This window comes from Carassius auratus, chromosome 7 (assembly GCF_003368295.1).
Source record: "Carassius auratus strain Wakin chromosome 7, ASM336829v1, whole genome shotgun sequence".
NCBI lineage: Eukaryota > Metazoa > Chordata > Actinopteri > Cypriniformes > Cyprinidae > Carassius > Carassius auratus.
This window is the reverse complement of record NC_039249.1, coordinates 17128319-17148702: the sequence shown is the minus strand read 5'-3', so window position 1 is coordinate 17148702 and position 20384 is coordinate 17128319. Positions and strand designations below refer to the sequence as shown.

General features: G+C 36.7%; 2 protein-coding genes across 2 annotated transcripts; one reads left to right on the top strand and one right to left on the bottom strand.

The window, feature by feature from the left end:
• Positions 1-6761: 6761 nt before the first annotated feature.
• LOC113106116 (troponin I, fast skeletal muscle-like) lies at positions 6762-9792 on the bottom strand. The gene is made up of 7 exons (XM_026267719.1): positions 9702-9792; positions 7930-7972; positions 7797-7833; positions 7590-7718; positions 7418-7507; positions 7159-7335; positions 6762-7058 (listed from the first exon to the last, which is right to left on the bottom strand). Exons 2-7 carry the CDS (start codon positions 7935-7937, stop codon positions 6969-6971), a joined length of 531 nt encoding a protein of 176 aa, XP_026123504.1. The 5' UTR covers positions 7938-7972; positions 9702-9792; the 3' UTR covers positions 6762-6968.
• Positions 9793-14027: 4235 nt separating this feature from the next.
• Positions 14028-20251, top strand: slc8b1 (solute carrier family 8 member B1). Its single transcript, XM_026267717.1, has 15 exons — positions 14028-14469; positions 14649-14801; positions 15048-15100; positions 15923-15980; positions 16388-16493; positions 16819-16986; positions 17136-17249; positions 17570-17629; positions 17926-18059; positions 18233-18374; positions 18630-18751; positions 18951-19104; positions 19400-19480; positions 19646-19713; positions 19855-20251. Exons 1-15 carry the CDS (start codon positions 14305-14307, stop codon positions 20041-20043), a joined length of 1767 nt encoding a protein of 588 aa, XP_026123502.1. The 5' UTR covers positions 14028-14304; the 3' UTR covers positions 20044-20251.
• Positions 20252-20384: the final 133 nt, after the last annotated feature.

Here is a 20384-nt window from a genome sequence, read left to right as displayed (position 1 = left end):
AACATGCAAACACACCTGACCCACATCTTTCACTAAATCCTTGGAATGAGCAGAGAAACATGACACACTTTCAATAGGCGTTTCTTGCAAATGCAAGAACTATAAGAACTGAAGATGGACCCTAAACTATCACTTCTGTTGCTGTAATCTCTGTGTTTTCTCACCTGTTGTGCTCTCTAGCAACAGTGTTTAGCAATAAAACAGGTGGAAACTCCAACTGTATGACAGAAATATCACTCAACACATTCTGCAGACACATTAGATCACATACTACACATATACTTCACAATTGCATTGTACTTATTATAATTATACACTTGAATTCTTCAAAACTATGCTGGCTTGTCTGTTTAAAAAGATTATAGTCTTTAAAACATACAAACAGTGAGACTTTGCAAAAAAAAAAAAAAAGTACATAAATGAGTACGTGTTCTATTGAAGCCTTGATCACAAGTCTTAAACATCCTCAATCTGTTGAAATAGATCAGATCACTCCAAGAGGTTTGTCACCAGGTGGCATTTTAAAATCCAGGTGTCCACTCTTGAAATGGCTTTGAGGAACCCCATTATTATTTGATTAGAAAACTGTAAATATAAAAATAATGACAGAGATGCATTTCATGAGACAAGAAAGCGGGAAGTGGGGGGGGGGGGGCAGATATCGCCCCATAAATAATTTTTGACTCTATGGTTTAGCATGTTACTTCAGGGCTTCAATATGTTTAAGCAAGAGAGAGCACTTACTGTATTTCATTGTAATAAAATATATATTTTATATTCCTGATGAACTCTGACTCCAACCTGCCACCTCCTGGTGCATTACAGAGTGACAAGTCAGATAGCATGGTGACAATGAGACAAAGTTGAGTTTTGATCCAAACCATCATTATGACATTTAAATGTATGTTGGATCAGCATTGAAATTTTGATTAGCACACATGGGTAAAACAGTGACACTGATTTGCAGTTGATAACCACAAGATCATGCAGGTAGGCTATATGTCTCTGCAGAACACTAGTGGATGTGTCTCAGTCAGTGGGGCGTGTCAGACTATGTCGGGCATTTTCAGATGCTTTGCTTTAGCCAGTTTGCTCTAATCTGGTTTAGGGGTGGGTTGAAAAACACCAGTTGTACTATAGTTTGAAAATAAGCACTGATTGGTAAACACTCATTTTGGTTCTGCTTGTGAACTCTTCAGGGGTCTAATTTAGTGGTTTTCAACTTCAGTCCTTGCGCCCCGCTCTGCATATTTTAGGTTTCTACTATCACTTCAGACATTTGTTCTATTTGACCATAAGTGCCCTTCGAAGTGGACATCACTGCATATTCATCATGATTCCAGTTCAAAGCGAGTGTGTTAACACTTTTGGATTATCACAAAATATAAACCTTGTGTTCAACCATAGTTCATGAAACTTACACATTTTGTCCATCAAGATAATTTTCACAAAATAATATAACTCTGATGAATTTTGAAGCCTAAATATAAGCACCAGAACTTAAAAGCTAAACTTAGGCTATAAACTAACTACACCACCATGGTCGCTCGCCTTCAGCGTCACCACCACCACCACGCTTCCCACAACTTTTTCAAACTTATTTTTAAATCGTTCAGTGAAAACGATTTACTCTGTGTATGAATTATGAACTCCAGGCTACATGAACATTTTCATATAAACTGCAATAAATACAAAACTAGAGCCAAACTAAAACTGAAATGAGGCATAGTATAGTGAATAAATTAAATTAAATGAATGCATTAAAAGTAAATCAATCCTTGATTAATATGAATATTTTAATAAAAAATGTGTCTTCACAACCGATAAAATTCAAATAATAGCAATGTGAGCGAGTTTTTGGATATGGTAAGAATAAACTTATTTTAGTGAATAAAGTACCACATTTCAGCTTTGTTGCGGTGGGTAAGTTACACAAAATGTTATTTTATCCTTGTTTCTAGAAAATCCTCAATCTATGTGCTCCGTAACAGTTGTAATCATTTAAATTTAACATGGCTGTAAGCACTATGAATCATTAAAGTTTCACTTTCACCGTGACAAAGCCATTAAATGTGGTGTTAACATGGAATAATTGTAATATGTGTGAACCCAGAGTCTCCGTATCAGTAGGAAAGTGATATAACAAGCATCTTCCATCTGAAGACTTGTGTTGCATTTCAGGGCAAAACAAAAAACATTGCACGAAGCTATTAATTTGTTATTCTGTAATTAATTGTATTACAAATTATACTATGACTAGAAAATACTGTAGCTACATTGATAAACTGTTCGGCGTGATGACGTTTTATGTCTCGAGTGGGGTAACTGGTGTATTATTTTAGGGATTTAAACAAAATCCCATTCAAAAAACCCATTAACTGTGGGACGATGGAACCGAAGTGCTTGAATGTTAACTCGCTTCTGGGTTTTTGCCTACAAAGTGACATCATAGTTCTGCCTATCCCCTATCGAAGACTAACAATATAGATAGTGACATCATTTATCACTAACACTGATCCATCACGAGTTGAAAAACAAAACTATCATTATAATGACTGAATTTGTGAAATTAATATCTTACTTACATTGTACGTACATCTGCGCTTCATTATTTATGATGAGAGAATTCACAAGATCGAATTTCAGTCAGCAAACGAGCAAGCACTCAACAAAACGGATCTGTTTCAACGATAACTCATCAGAACGCCTCTGATTGGCCATTGCATTTCTAAGCTCAACAGAATTGTGTGAATTCACAACAAAAACGCCTAAAATGAAATATGATGCAACATGAGCAGGTCTTAATTTAATGCCGCGATCGACACTATCTATTCATGTTCACGTTGTTATTAACAGACAGATTTAATTTATTTGTCATTTTTGTCCAATTTAGTGACATTTTTTCCCCAAGTCCCCGTGGCCTTACACAAACTCGGCCTATAGTTGTGGCATTTTTATTGATTTTCTCTTGATATCTCAATATTGTTTCAACAACAATTGCGGGTGCAAAAGTGATATTTGGTGCATCAGAATTTCCAGTATGGTTTTGCTTTTTTTCCTATTCATTCATACAGTATATTCCTTTGGACTTATTTTCTGTCTTTAGTAGAAAAAATGTTTGATTACCAGCAATTTTCAAAATGTTTTCTTTTATGTTTGTGAGGACATGACCAGAACAAAGGCGGGGAGACACTTGCTTGCAGTCAAAAGAAGTTTATTGACTCACATCTGACACTGGAGACATTAAAATTGACCCTCCTCATGAAGGCCCTAACCAACACTAGACCCTGAGAGGCCAAGTATGCCCTTTTTGAACTCAAGGGTCAAATCATCCCAAATTATAGGAAAACTCACAAAAATAAAAATCATATACACAAACATAAACAGCCACATAAACTCAATTGAAAATAAAGTTCAAAACAGCATAAGATCAGCATTAAAATACATTCAAAAACTGATCAATTAATTGAAACTTTGAATAAATAACTACAAAATAACCCTTTTTGGTGTCTCTTTTTCTTGACCTAATGTGCACCTTAGAACAGAAAAATAAACCCAAAAAACAAACAATAGAAAGCAAACATTCATATCAATGATATAAACCAAACAAATATAAACCAAACAAAACCCAGGGCATAGCCCAAAGATTAAAGATGACTTATGACATTGTCCCAATGTTCAGCATAAGAAAGCAACTCATACAGGTTTAGAACAACATGAGGTTGAGTAAATGATGACCGAATTTTCAATTTTGGGTGATCAACATGATTTAATTGGTTGCTTGCTATCTGGGAGTGTTGCATACCACAATACTGTATAAACTAAGGCTGTCATTGTCCCTAGGCCCTTATAGCTATGTTTGAAAACACCTGTTTTTGGCATTGGTCTGCAAACAGAGACATTTGGGCATTTCCTGCATCATGGCGGCGATGAAAGGTAACAAAACCGTACCCATGAGAGAGGCAGATTTTTCTGTTTCTGCACACTCGCTCAAAACAGGTGGGTCTAATTTGAACAAATATTGTATTCAACACTTGTTCATTCACATTCGGGTGCAAATTCTAACTAATGTCCCAGACTGTTCTCTCTGTTGACCGCTATGCTTTCTTGAAAACCAGGTTTAGTATGTTGTCATTTTTATTGTCCTTGGAAGAAGATTATTTTCAAAAAGTTCTCTGAGCAGAACTCCCAAAATGCAGTGTACAAGTTTCTGTAGAGGTGCCGCTGTCAGATCATATAAACTTAGAGAAAAGATGCAGTCGATATTATAACATGTTGACCTTTGTAATTACACACAGCAGTTTGAGGATGATCACCTTTGTATATTTTTACTATTCTGGGTTTCTCTAATAAATGTTCGTGTATAGTAATGAAGTATGTTATCATTTCACAATCATGAACATATTTTTCTCACTCTTGTGTAGTAACTGTTTTTTTTTTTCCATTAAAATGTATGTTTTTCCCCTCACAGCCACACGAGGGCGTCAGACATCGCTTGGCATCTAGAAAATACGATATTTGTTTGACTTAAGTAAAATTTCTATTTTGGTATTTTGGTAAATTTAGGAAATTATTACTGTTACATTTTCTAATATTAGTCAAATAGCTTAAAACATCAGCAGCACCTTTGCCATTCCATCACTGCAGAGTTAAAGATGTCCATTGTACTTTAGACTGTTGTTTTTTAACATTTGTAATAAGACTCTTACATTGTGGAAGAAGAAAAGGCTGACTGTTACAGCCACAAAAATGCTATTTTGCTCCGGGACCTCAGATACTTTTTTGAGCACCACAGCAAATGTCTAGGCCTACAAAATAACTTTAGATGACCTTTGTCAGACTTTGGGAGTTGAGCTTAAGCAGACGGTCCTTCAGCATCTCTCAAGTGTGTTGTTGAATTATGACAGTTATGACTGAATGTTGGTAAAGTGAACAAACCTCAAAATGTATCAGGTATACCCTAGATCAGGAATAGGCAACTCCGGTCCTGAAGGGCCACTATCCTGCAGAGTTTAGCCCCAACCCTAATTAAACACACCTGAACAAGGCAATCAGTGTTTTCGGGATTACTAGATAGATACAGGCAGGTGAGTTTTTATGAGGGCTGAAGTTAAACTCTGCATGATAGTGGCCCTCCAGGACTAGAGTTGCCTATCCCTGATTATGGGGACAAAATGTCCCCAACAAGGATGGAAATATCAAAAATCCTTGTCCTTGTGGAGACAGTTTTTGCGTCCCCATGAGGAAATAAGCTTATAAATCATTCAAATTTTAATTTTTGGAAAATCTAAAATAGCAGAGTTGAGGGTTAGAGTTAGGGTAAGAGGTTAGAAAATACAGTTTAACTATGGAACATTTCCATAACACACAACGGAAATACAGCATATATATTTGTGTTCATGTGTGTTTTTATCTTGCTTGTACAGGAAAGAAAAAATTGCGTCGTCTCATGTAGTTTCACAAGTGAAGTTACCCATCTATCAATTCAGTACACTGGAACACAGCAGTAGTGTTAATATATGACAAAATATTAAATATTTAGTATTTAATAAATATCTCCCCCTATTAACAAAAAATGCAGACAGAGAAGTAAGTTCAGTACATTTGCTGATCATACAGGGAAGGAAAAATGGGAAGTGCTTATATAGCATACCCTAATTGGGGGCTAAGCTGCGCTGCAACTGAAATCCTTGAATTGGCTTTGCCTATCTAAATTAATAATACGAAACCTGTTTATTTCACTATAATACAGCATTGTGGACTTACTGTATTAGAAGCTGAACTGTACATGCCGGTACTGTATATACACACATAGTTATTTAGTGACATGTCATCTATATTTATACATTTATGAAGTGACAAACACTTGAGTGTTGAGCTTTGAGACATCCCCCATCAAGAGATGTTTCTTCATTAGTTTACCTAGTTAGTTAGTTAGTAACCTTTATTTAACCAGGATAATGGCAATACCTGTTCAAGAAGGCAAAAATGACATATCAATTAACATATTAGCAAAAAAATTGTTTTTTATATACAAATGATGGATGACAAATAATTAGATAACAAGCCATGTATTGATTTATAAGTAGTTCAGTCTGAGAACATGAGTTTGAGAGACACATAAGCCTTATAAAATGTCTGTTGTCGTGAAATTTTTCACCATACAAGTAAGGACATTTGGCCCTCACAAGTATAACTTAACAAGTACACTCACATTTGTTACTTACCCGCTGGGCCTCTCAATCACATCTCAGAGGCTGCTCTTCTGTTCTTCATTACTGGGTAATCAGAGTCCTGTAACCATTTCACACAATAGCACTGCTTAGATTCATCATATAAACATAATACACACACACATGCTGAACTTAATCCTCTGATCTCCCCCTATTAACAAAAAATCAGAGAGAGAAGTAAGTTCAGTACATTTGCTGATCATACAGGGAAGGAAAAATGGGAAGTGCTTAAGTTAAGCAGCAGAACAGTCTTCATCTCTGCTTGCTCAGGCTGGTCTCATTCAGCAATAAGCACCATGATTCATGATATTAGTTCAGTTATGATGTAAAAATGACTGCTGAAAAATGTCAAATTTAATGCAGCATAATTCAAATCTTTTAGTGAGTGAAGATAAAGAGAAAAGATAAATGACATGAGGATGACTTTGCTAGTAGGATAAGAAAAAGCTAAGAAAACGAGAGAGGACTGGGGAATGATGAGTGGAATCAAAGGAACTGGGAATATGAGGAATGATCAGATCAGATGGCGGAGTTTCTTTTATTACTTTTATTTGTTAAGGTGAGTTCATGGATCAACACTCATGTAGAACATAACATTCAGATTATTATGATTAGCTTAGTTACTGTTGGTTTGTCGGATGTGTAGTTTGGATATAAAAGCACTTTTTGACAGCGAACTTTGCAACTGAAAAAAAAACATCAGAAATCAACTCCAAAAGTAAAACAGCTGCCTGTTTAAGCATCGGTCTCAAACATCTTCTTCCTGCCGCCCATGCCGGCCTTATCCTCGATGTTCTTACGCCAGTCTCCCACGGCATCCTTATCCTAAAATAATTCAAGAAAGAATTTCAAGATGAGAAATGATATTTGAAATAATTACTTTGGCAGGTATGGGTCTGTTTTTATAGTCGTAATGCGCGCTCACCTCCTCCTTGACCTCTTTCTTGACCTGTTTGAGGTTGGCTCTTAGATCCAGAGACACCTTGTGTTTGGAGCCCAGCAGCGCCTGCAGCATGGAGTCAGCAGACATGCGTACTTTCTTAAGAGCAGGTTTTTTGAATTTGCCTATCAGGTCCTGAACCTTTATCTTCAGATCCTCAATCTAAAAAAAAAAAACAGTGTTATATGCTGAAAGTCCAATCCATGAAGGATAAAGAAATGAACAGAATCCATGTGTTTAAAACCTCTTTTTCGCTCTTGGCCACTTTAACAGACAGGTCATATCTCTCCTCGTCCGCCACATCAATCTTCTGATGAAGCTCTTTGCACAGATCCTGGCCGCAGTTGAGAATTTTTATTATTTTTATAACTGAGTAAAATACAGCCATAATAATAAAAGACTTAATGCATGTGTACCTGTAATTCCTGCACTGAGCCGGGCAGAGATAGAGGAGAACATTTCTCCTCCATATAGCGAACTCTTTCCTCCTCTACCCGCTTTTCCTCAGCCGTCATCAGATCCCTGGCTATGCCAAGTATCAAACTCTAGAACAAACAATGAGCATCACAACACACATCTTCAGAGTAAACACAAACCAAACAGACTCAAACGCTCTTGTTTACCTTGAGGTGATGCCGACGGCTTGAGGTCATCTTTTTTCTGTTAGGATTTTAGGAGAGAAATAACATATTTGACCACTTTAGCACTGTATATGTACTAGTGCTTTTCCAGCTGAAGAAGTGTTTGCAGACTTACTCAGACATGATGGCAGGCTTGTTGTGCTCCTCTGTTAGGAAACCTAGAGAACAGGGTGAGACTGTCCTGAAGAGTAATGGTCCAAGCATTGTTTGATAGTCAACACATCCAGCGAATGATAAACCATGTAATGATTTGTATACTTCACTTCTCTCTAGCTCGTATGTTACTTAGACTTACGCCTTCATGATATCCTGGACAAGCTGGTTTGCAGTCAAGTAGAAACTTTTGATCTCAAACTATGAAATTCTGCTGCGCAGTCTCTCTAAGCTCCTCTCTGCTGCGTTCATCACATACACTCCTTATTCAGTTACAGCCACTGGGTACTACTATCAACAGTCATCACTTTTAACACTGTGCACTAAACAAATCACACTCAATTAACGCTCTCATTCATTACACAGAGAACTTCCCACCAATCACATGTGAGAATATCAAGTGGCTGCTTTGTCAGTTAAGGAAGTAATTCACTTCTGTATTCACTTATTTATAAATTACCAATAACTGACATGACAAAAAAGCAATATGACCTGACCATATAATGCTGTACATACATTTGCTGGTGCAGTATATTGTATGTTACCTTGATCCTCATGGGATGAGTATTGAATTAACTTGATGCCCACATGAATGTTAAGCAACTCATGTAGGCTAATCTGTTATTACAGCTATATTTAACAACATGAACTCACTGATGTTTTTTGGTGTTAAAATATTAGACAATAAAAATAAATCTGGGTGGAGTCAAAAGGACTATGCTGCTATGTTTCACCCAGTACTAGCATTTAGCTGAATGTGACATACATGTGAGTGAAGCAGAAAGCTGATATCTGGGAGTAAAATTATCCAAAGTGTTGTATCAAGAGCGAAGGGCTAAAGACATTAATCAGAAACTGTATCAGATGACAGATCAGTCATTCAGAGACCTCCTCATTCCTCATTCCTCCTCCTCTCTCTCATTATATGCTGCCTCTTTCAGTATCAGTATTCAGTATCCTCAAAGTAACTTCTCTTTCTCAAAATTCCTAAAACCCATATGTCCAGAATTTCTCAAGATCTATAAGTGGAGCGTAACTGCAGTGATGAGCCGGGTGATGGATTGACCGAGGCCTCAGATTTCAGGGTTATTGAAATGTTAGCACATAGTGTTCCCTCAGCTCTTCTATGTTACCCGTATTATGTTATCTTGATAATATGGACGTTTTTCTGGATTTTAAACATTATCCTGCATTTACATAAGGTTCAATTACGGCAAATTAAATACCCAGGGCTCTTCTATAAGCCATTAACATTATACCCTTGAGCATGACACCTAACCCCAGGTTACTCCAAGAGGATTCCTCACTTTGATTTCAAGTGTCTGATTGAAACACAGCATGCAAGAGGATGCTTAGGCTTGCAATGAAAATAAATCTTCTAAAACAACTGCTAAATAAAAGTGTAATTTATTAATCACTGAACATATTCCTTCGCTTTGAATGCCACTAATGCACATCTCATAAAACACATCTATATAGTCATTATAAACAAATATCTTTGCTTATAGAAATGTTAAAAATATCTTTAAAAACTTTTGTACAAATTACGAATGACTTTTAGTGTATAAGCTAAAAAAACATACCAGACTTCAATAAGGAGAGGAGAAATCTTCTACCATTATGTGCACGAGTTCCTCTCTTTGTTGAGCTTTTAAAGTTTTGTAAAACTGTATAGTCATCTTAAAACACATCCAACAATTCTACAGCATGTGTAACAGGTCAGAAACATCTCACCTGGGTAACTCTGGGTAACAGGACAGACCGGGAACTGCGGGCAGCCTCTGTACTGAAAGAGGGTTTTGATAGCATTCTGTGATGGCTCAGCAAAACCCTTTAACTCTTTATGGAATTAGAGTCCAGTGCAGACCAATGAGACTTCATGCTGTTGAAAGCCAATATTACCCCTCCCAGCCTCACACATATAAATAACCATTGCTTTCAAGATTGTTTTTCTTATTTTATTGCTTATTTACTTTACTCAGTCAGTATCCTAATGAGTTACTGCACCCTGAAAGGCATAAATCACTAGGAGACAAAACATTCAACCAAAATCTACAATCTACTTTAACGATCAACTTGAATGACGGTCTTTTTTATTGGGTCAATATATATATATATGTTGAAGTATAAAAGTAATTTAACAGTTTCAAATATTTAAGAAATCAATGAGACTGGTGCAATATTGATCCATGTGGGAAAAAATTATACTTAATTGTCAACGCCGGATCCACATTTGAAACAGTTAATAGCCAATTCGTCACAGCAGTCTTGGTATTTGGAGTTCATGGAGCAAAAGTAAACATTCCTACATATCTAGAAATGACAGAATTTGTCATGTAGATGTTGTCTTGCAGGTCCATATGCTAATATTCTGCTCCTTTCATCAATAAGCAGTATGTTTTAGACACCACTGCAGTGCAGCAATTACAGAAAATTCACAACATGAGCCAAAAATATACTAGTCATCCTCAGGAGAAACTGTATCCATCAAGCCTGACTGGCCTTTCATTTAGTAGACAGTTTCCGTGGGACAGAAACTTTGTGTCCCAGCGGGCTTCTCATTTCAAAGGGGGGGGGGGGGGGTGTCAAAGCTGTCATCAACATGTGTGTACACGTGTGCATGTGGACATGTGTGCATGAGTGTGTGTGTGGTGGGTTCGACGCTAGCTGTGTCTTTATGAATGATCCCAATTTGAGACCCCAATTGGTGCTGCCAGTCCAACCCCGATAGAAACAATCCTGAAATAGTTAAGACATGACGTCAAACCAATTTTTCACATGCACATTTCCACATGAACTCCTTCAGCCACAGCTATAGCACTCAGAGAAACATATGCAGAGGTACAAACTCAATGGATGGTGTGAAGTAATTGGTTAGGAGGTAATTTTTGACAGGCTAATTTTGTCTGTTCTGATACTACAAATGAAAGTAGCATCTTGACCAGGGCAAATCTTGAATAAATAAGAATATTCATGTTGTGTTTATTCCTCCAAAAAACAATACCAGCAGTCATGTCATGGAAATGCTACAGTTTTAATATCTTTATCAAGAAAACCATATTCCTAGCTGTATAAGAAAACAATAGTTCTGTATTCTGTATTCAAGAGCAGTGGCCAGTTGCATAAACTTACAAATTAGAAATTCAAATTTGTTTCTATGAGATTGGTCATAACATTTATATCAGTAACATGAATCGTTCTAATTTGAATGTGAGAAGTAAAAACAGATTACCCTTTTGCTAATTACTAGTTGGTCACTCAGACTAGTTCTTTAGTCACAGTCTTAACATATGGGTTGTGTAAAAGCAACTGGCTCCTGGTTTGTTTCATCAGCTGTTCGATCAGAGTTATGACACGACCCTTCTCATTTGCAATGACTGTACGCGTGAGCAACCAGATCCCCCAAACACTAATTCTCTTAAAAGAAGATGAGGCAATCCATGCTTTTTTTTAACACACACTTTCTTTAGCTCGCTGTACTAGGCAGGTTGACAGATGTTCTGATATGACCACAAATGTGTGTGTGTGTGTGTGTGTGTGAGCTTGTTTATGTGGTTAATGAGGACACAAATTTGTATAATGACATGGGTATGACACAAGTATTACAATGAGGAGGTGGTTTATGAGGACATTTTTAGTGTCCCCGTAATTCAAAACGCTTATAAATCATACATAATTAGTTATTTTGAAAATCCAAAAATGCAGTTTCCTGTGAGGGTTAGGTTTAGGTGTAGGGTTGGGGTAGGGCAATAGAAAATACAGTTTGTACAGAATAAAACCCATTACGCCTATGGAGAGTCCCCATTAACCACATATACCAACATGAGTGTGTTTGTGTCTGTGTGTTTCTATATTCTTACTAAATACGGGTAAAAACTGCATACCAGAATATTGCCTCCTAATGTTATCACAAGAAATGTGCGTGCTGATTATCAGTTTGCTAAAATCAAACAAGAATGTCACTGCTTCCTTCTAACACTTTAGCAAGTAATTAATTAATTATCCAGTACTTTGACCTAAAACTATTGCTCTTTATTCCCATCACATTTAGTGATTAAAAATGATTTCATATCCCAAATAGTGTTGAATAGATTACTTGCAAATTGTACTTTATTACTGATTACAGATTACATGATGAACATAGCTAGTAACAATCAGGGCTGTACGCAGGTTTTTATAAATACAGAGGTCCCAAAATCGAGATTAGTAGGGGTATTCAAATGTTGATTTTCCTGACTTACATGTGTGCATTTTAATAATATAGGTTTAAAACCAAGTCAGTGGGCAGTAGTAGCGTAAATTATATATTATATATTAACTTAAATATGAGTAGCAGATTAAATGTTGCAATGAATGATCCACACTAAAAACTGAAAATAGAGAAGACAAGTTTGATATGTTTATGAATTTAATAAACTCAGTCATCCTGGTAGCCTTCAGTATTAAAAATAATGATTAAATTACTAAAATTATTAAACTTTGCTTTTAAGCACCTTTATTTGTAAGTGTGTGTGTGTGTGTGTGTGTGTGTGTATACTAATATATATATATATATATATATATATATATATATATATATATATATATATATATATATACATACATATATTTTTTTTCTTTCTTTTTTCACACTGATATAAATGTATATTTTCCAATAAGTTTAAATTGATTTTTTATATTTTATTGACAATTTTATCAATTTTTAAGTGAATTAGAAAAATATGACATTTAGGCTGTTACCAAGCAAAATAAATCAACACAGAAACTGCATCTGAAGTGGCATTTAGATGTGTTTACACACTGTTTGATGCAATACATGAATACTACTTTTTAAATTACTTTAAGATTGTTAAAATAGGTTTTAAAACTTACCATTGCTTTTATTTACATGACATTTACATGGCCATTCTATATTGTGAATATTGCCAAAGCTATATGACACACATTAAGATTTTCGGAAATGAAGCAGTAAAAGAGAGAGAGAGAAAGTAAGAACAAGGGAAAATCAATAAATTATGAATACTTCACTGCCATTTTATGAATAATATGCAATTATGTAATCCATAAAGGTAACTGTAATCTGATTATGAGCATTTTAAAATGTAATATAATCCAGTTAAGCATACCCAGTTTTTGGAATCTGATTACGTAATCCAGATTACATGTAGTCCATTACTACCTAGCACTGCCCCAAATATATCAACCTAAATAAATGAGACAGTTTGGAGACAGAGTATAGCTACAGTACAGTATGTGGCAGTGAGCCCAGTGGTTGCCATCTATATTATTCACACTATTCACAGAGCACAGCCCAATAAATCATAGATGAACTCCAAATGATTTTGACATAGCCTAATGAAAATGTAGAAGATGTCAAAGAGCTGCTCTCAGATACACGTCTTCCAGTTTACAAGGAAGACTTTTATAAAGGTCAAAGTGAGTGGGGTGAAGAAATACCTGGATCATCAAACTTTACAGAGTGTCAGAAGGTTGCTCTCTTGTCAATGTATTCACATTTCATCCTTCTGACTTGCTGAAGGTCAAAGTTTTTCTGGTCTAAGGTTGTCTCCCAGTCTGGTTCAGATGGCGGGTTTTAGAGGGTTTATGGGAACTTTTCCTGGTCAGGCTGGGACACCAGCTTGAATAAGCAAATCTTTTTGGCTGGTTTAAGTTTTTTCCATCAGAAAGGGATGTACTTGCACGTACGCTGAAAATTTTGCAATTTTGCAACATTTATTTTCTTAAACCATTTATAGGGTTAGTTCAGCAATGCTATTGTGAAGGAGCGCAAAGATTCTAGTGGAATGCAAAAGTTTTGTGAACAAACTCAGAATTTCTTCAGGAGAATGCAACAGTTTTGTGAGAGTTTTTTTATTTATTTATTTATTTATTTATTTTTAAAAGCTCCTTACATTAGGTATTTTCATGTTTCTTAGGCTGTTTCGAAGATGAAAGTGAGGGTGAGTAAATGATGTCGGAATTTTTATTGTTGGGTGAACTATCCCTTTAAGTGGAAAAGAGTGTATGTCTCTTTAACCTCGGGACAGAGGGAGGGAGGATAAGAAAGCTCGTCACGCTGTTTGTATAGGAAGTGTTGGAATGTCCTGTCAGGCTGATACGCTTCTCTTTTGGTCGACTTTCTCTTGTGAGACAAAAATGTGTAATCCCGCGTTATTTTAGATCCAACCACAGACTGTGATTCACAGCGTCTAAATACAGATTATTACACTGAAGGAGAAGAGCGAAACGGAACCACGAAAGTTGACTTCGATCTTCCACAATTCAGCTACTACTGTTGACCACTGAAAAGCAATGTTAAAGCAGTGTCAGCCTACAAATGCTTGCTCAGGTCTTGTTGTTGTTTTGCTCCGTTGCTCTGCAGTGGGATCGTGTCAGCTGCCAGAATCCTGTGGACGTGTCTCACACACACCTGGAAGCTCATGTGACTGTGTGGCGTTCACACGGACCTGGAGGAGTTCAACAGAACCGCAATGGAGACGAGGTGAGCGACACTCAGATATATATGAATAGAGGAAAAAAGACGCTGTATGTACATTATCTCTCATTAATGTTACAGATACGTTACCATGAGTAAACTTTGTGTTAAATAAATTGAGTGGGTTGTTGTCTGACTATTGGCATGGAGTCCTGCACAGCTGCGTTTGTCGATCTGTGTTTCAGTGTGATTTGGTGATGAACCTGTCTGCCAGTTTGAGATGTGAGTTTGTGAAGAATACATCGGACTGTACTTCAGATGAAGGCTTTATCAAGTACCCTGTGGTCACCTTTTGCCTGTTTCCACCGAATCTGCTGCCTCTAGCCATCGCACTCTATGTAAGGACACATTTAGTTCAGTCACCAAACTCAGGGTTTACTATTTATATTCTAGTAAACTCAGTGTTGTGTAAGTTTGTTTGTGGAGTGTGGCATGTTTCTGTTTACATATCCAACTGAAACTAATGATAATGCATCCTCCAGGATGTGTAATCTGATTTTACATTGGTTGTATTGGTTTTGTATTAGTTGTTGTTAAAGTCACTCTCACGTTTTCTCTTTACTTTCCTCTTTTATTTCTGTCAGGTCATCTGGTTGTTTGTTCTGTTCCTTCTTCTTGGGCTGGTTGCATCAGACTTGTGAGTGGTGAATAATCTGTGAGAGAATTACAAGGGTTATTAATCGGCTTGGACATGCTATTTGGTGGTCAGTTCTGTCTTAAAGTGATAGTTCACCCCAAAAGAAAAGTTCTCTCATTTACTCAACCTCCTGCTGTTACAGACCTGCATTACTGACACAAACACACTCGCACAAAACGTTTTGGTTAGCATTTACTTCCTTTGTAATAATAACAACAAAATACTGAGATCTTCTTTTATGGTACGTCAGTCTACTCCTATTTAGCATCATGCTTCACAAATTGTTGCATAATCAGAGCCTAAATTGGGTGTAATCTAAAAGGTGAAAAGATGTGTAATCTTTACTTTAAAAGTAGATATGAATTGGTGTGTTCATATTGTATTCCAGTTGCACTATGCAGTTAAGTTGATAATCAGGACTGTCATGCAATAAAAATTAATAACTGTTTAAAATAATAATAAATAAAAATACACAATAATGTGAAGAAACGTGAATATTCCTTTGTGATCTCATAACACTATCAAAAGAGCCGAGTCTTTGGCCATGACCTAGGTTCACTTCTCTATTTACTCATGTGACAGAGACAGTGGCTTTCATTTATCTGGAGATTTTAGAGTTGAATCTATTTTCTTTAAAAGGGTTCTGCTTTTTGAGGTTCAAGAAGTTAGTTCATTTATCATTATACTGATAAATCTATTTTAATGTATTTAGAATTTGTTATATAAAGGACAGAAATTTGAATTTAAATGTATATGAATTATAATATGTAATGTAATTTAGATTTTATAGTTTTTTGTGTGTGTGTGTGTGTTTTTCTTCAGTTTCTGTCCAAACCTCTCAGCCATATCCTCCACACTGAAACTGACTCATAATGTGGCTGTATCCTTTTAATAGCTGAAATGTGGCTGATCATCTGATCCTTGTAATTTGTCCTCCTATTGCATAGGTTGAGAAAGTTAATTACTCCTGCTGTGTCCTTATCAACCACAGAAGTGATAAACTCCTGGGTCCTGGAGTGAAGAGAATATAACCGCATGATAGACATATCAAATAGTTAGTCTGTTACTAGGTCATCGTTTAAGCCAAGACTCATCCTGGGTATTGTTTGTTTAACACTTGAGTACTTTTTGTGACTCCGAGTGGGGTGTAGTTTGTGCGACTGGGTGGAATCCTCAGTGATGAGTTTGTGTTTTGATTGCTGGAAAAGGTCCAAATTGCATTGAGAGGTTGTGTTGGTCCCTTTTTTTTTTTTTTTTTTTACTGTTTTCCGTGACTGAGTAGAACAGGGCGTAACGTTCCTGGCACTTGGAAATGGGGCTCCAGATGTGTTCAGTGCCATGGCTGCTTTCTCCCACCCTCAGACTGCTGGTCTTGCTGTTGGAGCACTGTTTGGTGAGAGATCAGCTCTGTTAAACACACACACACACACACACACAGCAAGGAGTATTTAAAGTTAAACTGTGTAATTCCCAACCAATAAAGGCACCAAACTAAATTGTACAAGTGGAGGTTGCTTGAGTCATGCACATGGTCTTAGCCTTGGGACTATTTGTTTTGACTGAACAATGGCAGACAGGGAAAGTCTTTGAAATATATTTATACAGCACCATTGGGTGCTGCAGAAATTACCCACTTCACCTTTAATTCTTGTGAACAGATTCATCAATCAATAAAAAAAATGTCCTAATTGGATTGTGTGCTCGTTTGTTTTTTCTAGGAGCGGGAATCTTTGTTACAACAGTGGTAGCTGGAAGCATTGCTCTGGTTAAGCCTTTCACTGTGGCGTCCCGTCCATTCCTTCGTGATGTCATTTTCTACATGGCAGCTGTGTTTTGGACCTTCAGCATCCTATATAAAGGCCATATTTCCTTGGGAGAAACCATAGGTCCGATAACGCTTAATCAGATTTATATCACCATTTCATTCATTTAGGAAAATTACACATTTTTCATTCTGCATGTTCCACTTCCTTGGATAGTATATGGATATGATTAATATTTCTTTCTTCCTATCGTTCTTTTCTGTTCTCCACAGGTTATCTTGGGCTGTATATTGCATATGTTTTGACTGTGATTGTTAGTGCATATATATACAATCGTCAAAAGCATCAGCTAAATGGATCGGCCCAGACCACAGACAGAGAACAGGGTAAAGAGACTGCAGTCTTTCTCATCAATGATCCCACACTTTCTACCCACTCTCAGTTTCATTACAATTTCTGTATGAGGAGTGACCATTTTTCGTTTAAAGTAAACACAACAAAATGTGTTGTAAACTCACTAAATTGTTGCTTTAGTACTTGTTCCCATCCCTAGTAAAATACGAGCTCACTGCACTAAGCTTTCACACATTCAGATAAAGTGCTCACAACAATGCAAACTCAAAGCTCTGTTTAAATAAAGTGCTATTGAAGTTTATGAAATGAATCTGATCACTAGGCATTAATAAGGGCTGTTCTTGACTTTTAGGAGAGACTCTCCCATCTGATTCATATAGAGAAATTCAGACTGGCAGCATACAGGCACACGGTGGGTCACTTCCTCTCAACTTAAAACTACTGTATGTTGGCTAAGTAAGTGGCTGAGGTTTCTAAGAGTTGCTGCAGTTTTGATCATTTTCAACAGCACAGAGTTTCATAATTAACGGAATTTGCATGTGTGTGTTGCATTCTGCATTGGTAACAAGTGAAAGTTAGCGAAAAGATTTAATCTTTAAGGAAGTACCGTGTGGTGTAACAGCATTTATCTGTGTGCAAATCTTGCATGTATGTGATTGGAACTATTGGTATATATATATATAATATGTGTGTGTGTGTGTGTTTCAGATGAAGGAGAGTATGAGCCTTTGTTGCCTTACACTCAGTCCACTGCTCATATCTTCCTGAATGCCATTAACCCGGTGGATAGTAGGATCTGGAGGAGACAGCACTGGAGCGCCAGAGTCCTCAAAGTGATCAAGGTGAAAATGTGTGCATTCACTTTCACAATCAATTCCTGGTTCTTAATAAGTAATCATTCTTCTAGTAACCTATTGTTCAAAATAAACTTGTCCACTTGTTGGATTGTTTGAATGTAATATGCATGCCTAATGTAATTTTAAGATGAAGATCATAGTCTGTCTGACTCTGTTAGGTGCCTGTAGAAGTGCTGTTATTGTTGACCATTCCTGTGGTGGACACAGATAAGGAGGATCACAACTGGAAACGCCCTCTGAACTGTCTTCACATAATCACTGGGCCTCTGGTCTGTGTGCTTACCTTCCAGTCCGGAAAGTGTAAGTCGGTGGGCATTTTTATTTGAACCTTGGAATTTAACCTGTTCAACAAAAATCTCTTAGGGGCACTTAAGAAAAAAGTAATGCCATCCCTGTCATATTTTGCTTTAATGCATATGCTTCATTCTGTCAGATGAACTGAAATTCCCTTTGTTTGTGAAACGGCAAATGCTGCAGATGCAGATATTGTGTAGTCATTTTGTGTTCTCTAAACGTCATGTGACTGAAACAGACAATGTTTCTCTTTCATTCAAGATGGCTTACTGCTCATTGAAGGAGAAGTTCCAGTGTGGGTGCTTGTACTCTGCATCGGAGTCTTCCTCTCTGGCATAGTCTTCTTCACTACCACAAATGAGCATCCTCCTAAATATCATTTTGTATGAATCTCTTATATTCTTATGCATTTATTTGATCACACAGACAGTAAAAACAGTAATAGGTTATCTCAGTTTATTTGAAATAGAAATCATTGTATAGACATTTTAAATGTCTTTACTGTCTCTTTACGATCCATTTTATGCAAGGAATTAATTTTGTTTTTGAAATTTGAACTCTGTCCTGTTGCTGTGTGTGTAGCTCTATTCTCTGCTAGGTTTTGTGGTCAGTGCGCTGTGGATCAGCACTGTGGCGTCTGAGATTGTTAGTGTGCTGCACCTGCTGGGGGTTGTTCTCCGTCTCAGCAACACTGTACTGGGCCTCACCTTGTTAGCCTGGGGCAACAGCATTGGAGGTACACACTCACTCACAACATTAAAAACCACAAACTACACATTATCGTCCCAGTATTTAATTATTTTTGCTCATAGCCAATATTCTAGAACTTGAAATGGAAGGAAAATAATTTTACTAGAAGTGACTAGATTGCATGGTTTCATTTTTGCTGCCACTGTTAAGTAATAATAAAATGTGTGAAAAAGTGTTAGATGGCTTTTAATATTTGAAAGAATCATGTGCCAATGGGATATTATACTACATTATGTTTTTACCTTTGTTAGACCATGTGTGATATTTGTGTGTTTTCACAGATTGCTTTGCAGACATTACTATAGCCCGTCAGGGATACCCACGGATGGCCATTTCTGCCTGTTTCGGGGGCATTATCTTTAGTATCTTTTAACATATGCTTGTTTTTTTAAGTTCTCCTTTTTGTGTATGTGCATTAACAAATATATCAACAGATTTCATCATACTTTATATTTACAGTATTTTTTTTTAAATATCCTGTTACACTACCCTAAGCACACTTCATATGCCTTTAACATTACATGAAGACATGCTGTTTGGTGTGGGCCTGGGCTGCCTGCTGCAAATCTTCCAGAATAAAAATAATGTTGTGATGGTATGTCTCACACTCTATATACACTGTCATATACATCTAACTGAATGGATATGTTGCAAGCTTTTATTCAGTTGAATATTCCAGTATAGATGCGTGACGGAGTCTGATCTGTGTTCTGTGTGTGTTCTGTTGTGTGGTCAGCTGGAACCAGAGGGGATGCTGTGCTGGGTTCTCTCAGGAGCACTGGGTCTGTCTCTCGTCTTCTCCTTCATACTGGTTCCTCTTCAGTGTTTTCACCTGAGCCGAGTCTATGGCATTTTTCTACTGATCTTCTACGTTGTCTTTCTCATCGTTGCCCTGCTCACTGAATTTAGAATTATCCAATTCTGACATCAGCAGAAACTGGAATCTTGAAAAGTGGAAAAAATCTTTAGACACGCAAAAGAAATATGAAATAAGAAATGTATTAAAATATATATATTTGTAAATGTATGTTTTTGAAGATCATGAGTAATCACTATGCACTAGTTAAATTGTTTTATTTAACAGTAACATATCTTGAATTATGAGATTGAAATTATTAAATGTATTTTATTAAATTGGAGACTTGCAAATATGCTGTAGTGTTGTGCTGTCTTGTTGGTGGTGTTATTTTTTGCATTTAATTAATTATGCCAATTCGTGAGCTGCTCATTCTTTTAAGACTGTTCCTGTGGCTCAAGTGGTAGAGC

Bases quoted from the DNA above. Each gene is read 5' to 3' on its own strand.
- LOC113106116 (XM_026267719.1), bottom strand. The intron at 7,719-7,796 runs GTAAACAAGAGC...TGTTTGTTCTAG, and splicing joins GCCGTCGGCATCACCTCAAG to AGTTTGATACTTGGCATAGC. The intron at 7,059-7,158 runs GTGAGCGCGCAT...GAATTATTTTAG, and splicing joins AGAAAGAGGTCAAGGAGGAG to GATAAGGATGCCGTGGGAGA.
- slc8b1 (XM_026267717.1), top strand. From the start codon at position 14,305: ATGCTTGCTCAGGTCTTGTTGTTGTTTTGCTCCGTTGCTCTGCAGTGG. The intron at 18,752-18,950 runs GTATGAATCTCT...CTGTGTGTGTAG, and splicing joins ATCCTCCTAAATATCATTTT to CTCTATTCTCTGCTAGGTTT. The intron at 19,714-19,854 runs GTATGTCTCACA...TTGTGTGGTCAG, and splicing joins ATAAAAATAATGTTGTGATG to CTGGAACCAGAGGGGATGCT.